The sequence below is a fragment of the Oncorhynchus keta genome, chromosome 22, assembly GCF_023373465.1.
Source record: "Oncorhynchus keta strain PuntledgeMale-10-30-2019 chromosome 22, Oket_V2, whole genome shotgun sequence".
NCBI classification, from domain to species: Eukaryota; Metazoa; Chordata; class Actinopteri; order Salmoniformes; family Salmonidae; genus Oncorhynchus; species Oncorhynchus keta.
This window is the reverse complement of record NC_068442.1, coordinates 41,824,595-41,835,096: the sequence shown is the minus strand read 5'-3', so window position 1 is coordinate 41,835,096 and position 10,502 is coordinate 41,824,595. Positions and strand designations below refer to the sequence as shown.

The window sequence follows — 10,502 nt, the reverse complement described above, 5'->3', positions numbered from 1 at the left end:
AGTCACAGGCAGCAGAGTACTGGAACGAAAGGCGGCCAAATGAGGTGTTGGCTTTAGGGATGATCAGTGAGATACACCTGTTGGAGCGCATGCTACGGATGGGTGTTGCCATCGTGACCAGTGAACTGAGATAAGGCGGAGCTTTACCTAGCATGGACTTGTAGATGACCTGGAGCCAGTGGGTCTGGCGACGAATATGTAGTGAGGGCCAGCCGACTAGAGCATACAAGTCGCAGTGGTGGGTGGTATAATGTGCTTTAGTGACAAAACGGATGGCACTGTGATAGACTGCATCCAGTTTGCTGAGTAGAGTGTTGGAAGCCATTTTGTAGATGACATCGCCGAAGTCGAGGATCGGTAGGATAGTTTTACTAGGGTAAGCTTGGCAGCGTGAGTGACTGTAAGTCGCTTTGGATAAAAGCGTCTGCTAAATGGCATATATTATTATATTATATATTAGTGAAGGATGCTTTGTTGCGGAATAGAAAGCCGACTCTTGATTTGATTTTCGATTGGAGATGTTTGATGTGAGTCTGGAAGGAGAGTTTGCAGTCTAGCCAGACACCTAGGTACTTATAGATGTCCACATATTCAAGGTCGGAACCATCCAGGGTGGTGATGCTAGTCGGGCATGCGGGTGCAGGCAGCGATCGGTTGAAAAGCATGCATTTGGTTTTACTCGCGTTTAAGAGCAGTTGGAGGCCACGGAAGGAGTGCTGTATGGCATTGAAGCTCGTTTGGAGGTTAGATAGCACAGTGTCCAATGAAGGGCCGAAAGTATATAGAATGGTTTCGTCTGCGTAGAGGTGGATCAGGGAATCGCCCGCAGAAAGAGCAACATCATTGATATATACAGAGATATATATATATTATTGTACAGAAGTGTTTTTATTTATTATTGTTAACATAGAATTGGGTGGCTTTCTACTTGAGGAAACCTACTGAAGAAATACTAAAAAAGCACATTTGATATAATCTGTAGATAGCTATGTGTTCTAATTGGAGAGTTCAGAGCTTATATTATTTTCTATAGCCTGTAGGGAACACAATACAGTGCCTTCGGAAAGTATTCAGACCCCTTGACTTTTTCCACATTTTGTTATGTTACAACCTTATCTTAAAATCGTTTTCCCCCCTCATTAATCTAAACATAATACTCCATAATGACAAAGCAAAAACTGTTTTTTAGAACCCCCCCCGAAAATATTACAGTTACATAAGTATTCATACCCTTTACTCAGTACTTTGTTGAAGCACCTTTGGCAGCGATTACAGCATCGAGTCTTCTTGGGTATGACACTACAAGCTTGGCACATCTGTATTTGTGGAGTTTCTCCAATTCTTCTCTGCAGATCCTCTCAAGCTCACCTCCGGGCTCTGACTGGCCCAACTCTGGGCTCTGGCTGGACATTCAGAGGTTTGTCCCAAAGCCACTCCTGCATTGTCTTGGATGTGTGCTTAGGGTCATTGTCCTGGTGTAAGGTGAACCTTCGCCCCAGTCTGAGGTCCTGAGCACTCTGGAACAGGTTTTCTTGAAGGATCTCTCTGTACTTTGCTCTGTTCATCTTTGCCTTGATTCCGACTAGTTTCATGTCCCTGCCGCTGAAAAACTCCCCACAGCATGATGCTGCCACCACCATGCTTCACCGAAGGGATGGTGCCAGGTTTTCTCCAGATGTGGCGTTTGACGTTCAGGCCAAAGAGTTCAATCTTGTTTTCATCAGATCAGAGAATCTTGTTTCTCAAGTCCTCAGATCCTCAAAAAGTTCAACTGCTTGGCCTCTGACCGCAAGGCACTACAGAGGGTAATGCGTACGGCCCAGTACATCACTGGGGCCAAGCTTCCTTCCATCCAGGACCTCTATACCAGGTGGTGTCAGAGGAAGGCCCAAAAAATGGTCAAAGACTCCAGCCACCCTAGTCATAGACTGTTCTCTCTGCTACCGCACAGAAGGCGGTACCGGAGCTCCAAGTTTAGTTTTTTCTCAACTGCTTCTACCCCCAAGCCATAAGACTGCTGAACAGCTAATCAAATGGCTACCCAGACTATTTGCATTGCCCCTCTTTTTTACGCTGCTGCTATTCTCTGTTTATTATCTATGCATAGTCATTTTAACTCTACCTGCATGTACAGTTGAAGTCGGAAGTTTACATACGCCTTGCCCAAATACATTAATACTCAGTTTTTCACAATTCCTGACATTTAATCAGAGTAAAAATTCCCTGTCTTAGGTCAGTTAGGATCACCACTTTATTTTAAGAACGTGAAATGTCAGAATAATGGAAGAGAGAATTATTTATTTCAGCTTTTATTTCTTTCATCACATTCCCAGTGGGTCAGACGTTTACATACACTCAATTAGTATTTGGTAGCATTGCCTTTACATTTTTTAACTTGGGTCAACTGTTTCAGGTAGCCTTCCACAAGCTTCTCAAAATAAGTTGGGTGAATTTTGGCCCATTCCTCCTGACAGAGCTGGTGTAACTGAGTCAGGTTTGTTGGCCTCCACGCTTTTTAAATTCTTCCCACAAACTTTCTATGGGATTGAGGTCAGGGCTTTGTGATCGCCACTCCAATACCTTGACTATGTTATCCGTATGCTTGGGGTCATTGTCCATTTGGAAGAACCATTTTTCCTCCAAACATAACGACGGTCATTATGGCCAAACAGTTCTATTTCCATTTCTCCAAAATGTACGAACTTTGTCCTCATGCGTAGTCTGGCTTTTTTTATGGCGGTTTTGGAGCAGTGGCTTCCTCAGTGGCCTTTCAGGTTATGTCAATATAGGATTCGTTATACTGTGGATATAGATACTTTTGTACCTGTTTCCTTCAGCATCTTCACAATGTCTTTTGCTGTTGTTCTGGGATTGATTTGCACTTTTCGCATCAAAGTACGTTCATCTCTAGGAGACCGAATGCATCTACTACCTGAGCGGTATGATGACTGATTGGTCCCATGGTGTTTATACTTGCGTACTATTGTTTGTACAGATGAATGTGGTACCTTCAGGCGTTTGGAAATTGCTCCCGAGGATGAACCAGACATGTGGAGGTCTACAATTTTTTACTGATTTCTTTTGATTTACCCATGATGTCAAGTGAAGAGGCACTGAGTTTGAAGTTAGACCTTGAAATACATCCACAGGTACACCTACAATTGACTCAAATTATGCCAATTAGCCTATCAGAAGCTTCACAAGCCATAACATCATTTTCTGGAATTTTCCAAGCTGTTTAAAGGCACAGTCAACTTAGTGTATGTAAACTTTTGACCCACTGGAATTGTGATACAGTGAATTATAAGTGAAATAATCTTTCTGTAAACAATTGTTGGAACATTTACTTGTGTCACGCACAAAATAGATGTCCTAACCGACTTGCCAAAACTATAGCTTGTTAACAAGACATTTTTCAGTTTTTGATTTGTTAAAAAAGTTTGAAATATCCAATAAATGTAGTTCCACTTCATGATTGTGTCCCACTTGTTGTTGATTCTTCACAAAAAAATACAGTTTTATATCCTTATGTTTGAAGCCTGAAATGTGGCAAAAGGTCGCAAAGTTCAAGGGGGACGAATACTTTCGCAAGGCACTGTATATACACACACACACACACACACACACACACACACACACACACACACACACACACACACACACACACACACACACACACACACACACACACACACACACACACACACACACACACACACACACACACACACACAAGACCATATATACATATACACACACACGCACACACTAGACACAATACACATACACACACTTTTGCACTCATTTGCTACTGCTACTCTGTGCTTTATTTTTCTCCTATTATTATCTATCCTGATGCCTAGTCACTTTACCCTGCCTTCATGTACATATCTACCTCAAATACCTTATTATTACCTATTCTGATGACTTGTCACTTTACCCTGCCTTCATCTACATATCTGGCTCAAGTACCTCATACCTCTGCACATTGATCTGGTACTGGTACTACAATACCTGTATATACCTCCATTCTTGTGTATTTTATTCCTCGTGTCACTATTTTTCTTTTTATATAATTTATTAACTCTGCATTGTTGGGAAGGGCTCGTAAGCAAGCGTTTCAAGATAAAGTCTACACCTGATGTATTCTATGTATGTGACAAATACAATTTGATTTGATTTAATTTCATTAACTATTTGCTTGTATTATATTATAGCATATATTACACTCTTATAAAAAAGGTGCTATCTAGAACCTAAAATGGTTCTTCGGCTGTCCCAATAAGAGAACCCTTTGAAGAACCCTTTTGGTTCCAGGTAGAACTCTTTTGAGTTCCATGAAGAACCATTTCTACAGAGGGTTCTACATGGAACCCAAAAGGGTTATCCTATGGGGACAGCCGAAGAACCCTTTCGGAACCCTTTTTTAAAAGTTTTAAGGGTGAAGTTGTTATGATTTAAGTCATTTGAGGGAACTTGTGTCATTTGAGGGAACTTGTGTCATTTGAGGGAACTTGAATCATTTGAGGGAACTTGAATCATTTGAGGGAACTTGTGTCATTTGAGGGAACTTGAATCATGGCAAAGTATTTATCAATCTATAATCCCCCCAAAGGCATTTGCATATTCCTCCAGGACAGCTGATTTCATGAGATATAGAAAGCTCTCTCTAGTCTCTTTGAGAGAGATGAGTCAATCCTACACAGAGCAGCTCTTTGGAAAGCGATTGAGATTTTAAAGCCAAAATCAGAGGCCACTTTTAGTGGAAGTTGTATTTGTTAAAATGATTAAACACTGACAGATACATTCCTGAAATGATCTTCCCTCTGATCACTCACTAGAAGTCAGTTGTCACAGGTCTGAAAGTCCATTCTTTGATTAAAATAGGTTTTATCTGAGGCTTAATCTTTTTTATTGTCATGCATCATAGGGAAGATCATTGTTTTTTATAACAAGTGCCCATTAATAAAATGTAAATATATAAATATAAATATATATATATATATATATATATATATATATATATATATATATTTTTTTAAAATCCATATGCAGACATTATTTTTACCAAATTGGCTTATCAACATTAGACTGCAATTTAGTTTAGGTAAAGACACTGCAAACAACGTCCGAGAGCGCATGTTTGATTGAAACAGCAGTTCAGAATACTTTGATGATGTATTCACTCTGTAGCCTACAGTATAGAAATGTCACACTGTAAACCAGAGCTATATCCGCTATAGACAAAAAGCTTTATTTGTGTTTTTCCCATTTTTCCCCATAGCTTTCCTTTGCCAAAACAAGAACATTTCATATGAAATCCAAACATGTTTTATCCACATTAAAACCAACTAAAAATAAATTGATCTGATAACCACACCATGTTCTTCACATTTAAAAAAAAACATTACAGGACTACAAGTACCAGAATGCATTGTGATACAAGCAGGAAAACAACAACAACAATAGCAAACGGCTGATTCTCTGTTTGGCTGCAGAGACTGGTACCCTCGTCGCTCTAATATTTCAAGGGTCTACAATATAATTTCATTTCACATATGAATAACTTCTGCTGCCTCTTTGAAAAGTAAAGTAAGAAATAACATGGAATAAAGTCAAATATAAAAGTTGTATTTAGCTCACTTTTCTCTGAAATGTAGTTTATTTCTGCGTTCATTCGGATGTTCTCGGCCAGCTCTCTGTAAATGGTCGGTCATGACCGGGGAGAGGAGTGTTCTATCACAAAGCCACAACATTACTCTCATACACTTCAGTCCCCCAGTCTTTTTAGTGAAACGGAAAAGTCCATTTTGAAAAGCGGAAGTGCATCTGAGATTCCAAACTCCCGCTGCAGTTTGTTTGGGGCTATTTCCATCTCCTTTAAGTGTACATGGAGGTCTGGCTCCCTTTCCATCCCCTTTAAGTGTACATGGAGGTCTGGCTCCCTTTCCATCCCCTTTAAGTGTACATGGAGGTCTGGCTCCCTTTCCGTCCCCTTTAAGTGTACATGGAGGTCTGGCTCCCTTTCCGTCCCCTTTAAGTGTACATGGAGGTCTGGCTCCCTTTCCGTCCCCTTTAAGTGTACATGGAGGTCTGGCTCCCTTTCCGTCCCCTTTAAGTGTACACGGAGGTCTGGCTCCCTTTCCGTCCCCTTTAAGTGTACATGGAGGTCTGGCTCCCTTTCCGTCCCCTTTAAGTGTACATGGAGGTCTGGCTCTATTTCCATCCCCTTTAAGTGTACATGGAGGTCTGGCTCCCTTTCCATCCCCTTTACGTGTACATGGAGGTCTGGCTCTCTTTCCATCCCCTTTAAGTGTACATGGAGGTCTGGCTCTCTTTCCATCCCCTTTAAGTGTACATGGAGGTCTGGCTCCCTTTCCTTCCCCTTTAAGTGTACATGGAGGTCTGGCTCCCTTTCCTTCACCTTTAAGTGTACATGGAGGTCTGGCTGTCTTTCCATCCCCTTTAAGTGTACATGGAGGTCTGGCTCTCTTTCCATCCCCTTTAAGTGTACATGGAAGTCTGGCTCCCTTTCCATCCCCTTTAAGTGTACATGGAGGTCTGGCTCTCTTTCCATCCCCTTTAAGTGTACATGGAGGTCTGGCTCTCTTTCCATCCCCTTTAAGTGTACATGGAGGTCTGGCTCTCTTTCCATCCCCTTTAAGTGTACATGGAGGTCTGGCTCCCTTTCCATCCCCTTTAAGTGTACATGGAGGTCTGGCTCTCTTTCCATCCCCTTTAAGTGTACATGGAGGTCTGGCTCTCTTTCCATCCCCTTTAAGTGTACATGGAGGTCTGGCTCCCTTTCCATCACCTTTAAGTGTACATGGAGGTCTGGCTCCCTTTCCTTCCCCTTTAAGTGTACATGGAGGTCTGGCTCTCTTTCCATCCCCTTTAAGTGTACATGGAGGTCTGGCTCTCTTTCCATCCCCTTTAAGTGTACATGGAGGTCTGGCTCCCTTTCCATCACCTTTAAGTGTACATGGAGGTCTGGCTCCCTTTCCTTCCCCTTTAAGTGTACATGGAGGTCTGACTCCCTTAGTGTTCCACAATACATGGGGATCTCACATTGTCCATTCCCCTCGTGATGACAGACCCTCAGACTCCACAATGACCCAGCGGTCAACAGCCTTAGTACTGGGACTCAGACAAGAGGACCTGACATAGCAATGGGTATGTGTCATACAGCGAAAACCTCACATTAAGAGCACGAGAGACAGAGAGAGAGAGGGGGCAGAGAATAATATAATAATAATAATAATAATATATGCCATTTAGCTGACGCTTTTATCCAAAGCGACTTACAGTCATGTGTGCATACATTCTACGTATGGGTGGTCCCGGGAATCGAACCCACTACCCTGGCGTTACAAGCGCCATGCTCTACCAACTGAGCCACAGAAGGAGACAGAGAGAGAGGGTAGAGCAAATGAGAGAGAGTGAGATAGAAGGGGTTAGAGAGAATGAGAGAAAGAGAGGGAGAGAGATGAGGGTAGATAAAGAGAGAGAGAAAGAGAGAGAGAGAGGGAGAGAGGGAGAGAAAGAGAAGAGGGGTAGAGAGAGAGAGAGAGAGAAGAGGGAGGGGTAGAGAAAGAGATGAGGGGTAGAGAGAGAGAGAGAGAGAGAGGGGTAGAGAGAGGGGTAGAGAGAGAGAGAGAAAGAGAGAGACGAGGGGTAGAGAGAGGGGGGATAGAGAGAGAGAGAAGATGGGTAGAGAGAGAAAGAGAGAGGAGGGGTAGAGAGGGGTAGAGAGAGAGGTAGAGAGAGAGAGGGTTAGAGAGAGAGAAAGAGAGAGAGAAGAGGGGTAGAGGGAGATAGGGGTAGAGAGAGAGTGAGAGAAGAGGGGTAGAGAGCGAGAGGGTTAGAGAGAGAGAAAGAGAGAGAGAAGAGGGGTAGAGGGAGAGAGGGGTAGAGAGAGAGTGAGAGAAGAGGGGTAGAGAGCGAGAGGTAGAGAGCGAGAGGGGTAGAGAGAGAGAAAGAGAGAGAGAAGAGGGGTAGAGAGAGAAGATGGGTAGAGAGAGAAAGAGAGAGATGGGGTAAAGAGATGAGGGGGAGTAGAGAGAGAGAAGAGGGGTAAAGCACCGCAGCATGAGATGGAGAGACTCATATTGAATTCAGCACCAGTGGAAAAAGGCAATTTTTGAAAAGGTTCATTTGTTTGTTTTTACACAAATTTTTTTTTGTATAACAAAAGGATCCTCTTTTTAAAAAATCTACACTGCCCTGTCTGTGATGGGACCCCCATAGCATGTTTCAGAGGGTCTACACAGAGGTCTATGGCTGCTTACGTCCTTGTTGGAGAGCCACGACAGCGCCGTCCCACCCCCCTGTTCTCCCGGTATAAAAGTTAAACAAGTGTCTTTGGCAGATTTACAGAAAAGGTCCTCATCTACTCTGGGACGCTACTGCTAGAAATTACAAAGATGTTAGAAACTGGTCAGAGACACACAAGAAGAGAGAGAAAGAGAGACTGGTCAGAGACACAAGAAGAGAGAGAGAGAGAGAGAGAGAGAGAGAGAGAGAGAGAGAGAGAGAGAGAGAGAGGAGAGAGAGAGATGTGTGTAATGTTTACTGTTAATTTTTATTGTTTTTCACTTTATATATTGACTTTATATATTATCTACCTCACTTGCTTTGGCAATGTTAACACATGTTTCCCAAGCCAATAAAGCCCTTGAATTGAATTGAATTGAGAGAGAGAGAGAGAGAGAGAGAGAGAGAGAGAGAGAGAGAGAGAGAGAGAGAGAGAGAGAGAGAGAGAGAGAGAGAGAGAGAGAGAGAGGGAGACTGGTCAGAGACACACAAGAAGAGAGAGAGAGCGAGAGAGAGAGACTAGTCAGAGACACACAAAAAGAGAGAGAGAGAGAGAGAGAGAGAGAGAGAGACAGAGAGACTAGTCAGAGACACACAATAGAGAGAGAGAGAGACTGGTCAGAGACACAGAGAGAGAGAGAGACTGGTCAGAGACACATAAGAAGAGAGAGAGACCGGTCAGAGACACACAAGAAGAGAGAGAGAGAGAGACTGGTCAGAGACACACAAGAAGAGAGAGAGACTGGTCAGAGACACACAAGAAGAGAGAGAGAGAGAGACTGGTCAGAGACACACAAGAAGAGAGAGAGAGAGAGAGAGAGAGAGAGAGAGAGAGAGAGAGAGAGACTGGTCAGAGACACACAAGAAGAGAGAGAGAGAGAGACTGGTCAGAGACACACAGGAAGAGAGAGAGAGACCGGTCAGAGACACACAAGAAGAGAGAGAGAGAGAGAGAGAGAGAGAGAGAGAGAGAGAGAGTCTGGTCAGAGACACACAAGAGAGAGAGAGAGAGAGAGAGAGAGAGAGAGAGAGAGACTGGTCAGAGACACACAAGAAGAGAGAGAGAGAGAGACTGGTCAGAGACACACAAGAAGAGAGAGAGAGAGAGACTGGTCAGAGACACACAAGAAGAGAGAGAGAGAGACTGGTCAGAGACACACAAGAAGAGAGAGAGACTGGTCAGAGACACACAAGAAGAGAGAGAGAGAGAGAGAGACTGGTCAGAGACACACAAGAAGAGAGAGAGAGAGAGAGACTGGTCAGAGACACACAAGAAGAGAGAGAGAGAGACTGGTCAGAGACACACAAGAAGAGAGAGAGAGAGAGACTGGTCAGAGACACACAAGAAAGAGAGAGAGAGAGAGAGAGAGAGAGAGAGAGAGAGAGAGAGAGAGAGAGAGAGAGAGAGAGAGAGAGAGAGAGAGAGAGAGAGAGGGAGACTGGTCAGAGACACACAAGAAGAGAGAGAGAGCGAGAGAGAGAGACTAGTCAGAGACACACAGAAGAGAGAGAGAGAGAGAGAGAGAGAGAGAGAGAGAGAGAGACTAGTCAGAGACACACAATAGAGAGAGAGAGAGACTGGTCAGAGACACACAAGAAGAGAGAGAGAGAGAGAGACTGGTCAGAGACACATAAGAAGAGAGAGAGACCGGTCAGAGACACACAAGAAGAGAGAGAGAGAGACTGGTCAGAGACACACAAGAAGAGAGAGAGACTGGTCAGAGACACACAAGAAGAGAGAGAGAGAGAGACTGGTCAGAGACACACAAGAAGAGAGAGAGAGAGAGAGAGAGAGAGAGAGAGAGAGAGAGAGAGAGAGACTGGTCAGAGACACACAAGAAGAGAGAGAGAGAGAGACTGGTCAGAGACACACAAGAAGAGAGAGAGACTGGTCAGAGACACACAAGAAGAGAGAGAGAGAGAGACTGGTCAGAGACACACAAGAAGAGAGAGAGAGAGAGAGACTGGTCAGAGACACACAAGAAGAGAGAGAGAGAGACTGGTCAGAGACACACAAGAAGAGAGAGAGAGAGAGACTGGTCAGAGACACACAAGAGAGAGAGAGAGACTGGTCAGAGACACACAAGAAGAGAGAGAGAGAGAGACTGGTCAGAGACACACAAGAAGAGAGAGAGAGAGAGACTGGTCAGAGACACACAAGAAGAGAGAGAGAGAGAGAGAGAGAGAGA

At 43.7% G+C, this 10,502-nt stretch overlaps 1 protein-coding gene across 3 annotated transcripts; it reads right to left on the bottom strand.

Moving 5' to 3' along the window:
• Positions 1–5,233: 5,233 nt before the first annotated feature.
• LOC127910648 (involucrin-like) lies at positions 5,234–7,057 on the bottom strand. 3 transcript variants are annotated; one of them, XM_052475256.1, is made up of 2 exons: positions 6,425–7,057; positions 5,234–6,268 (listed from the first exon to the last, which is right to left on the bottom strand). In XM_052475256.1, the coding sequence occupies exons 1-2, from the start codon at positions 7,055–7,057 to the stop codon at positions 5,771–5,773; spliced, it is 1,131 nt and encodes a 376-aa protein (XP_052331216.1). In that variant the 3' UTR covers positions 5,234–5,770. The 3 variants fall into 3 exon arrangements, with proteins under 3 accessions (XP_052331216.1, XP_052331218.1, XP_052331217.1); XM_052475258.1 differs by having other exon boundaries at positions 5,234–6,112; XM_052475257.1 differs by having other exon boundaries at positions 5,234–6,502; positions 6,815–7,057.
• Between the last annotated feature and the right edge of the window lie 3,445 nt (positions 7,058–10,502).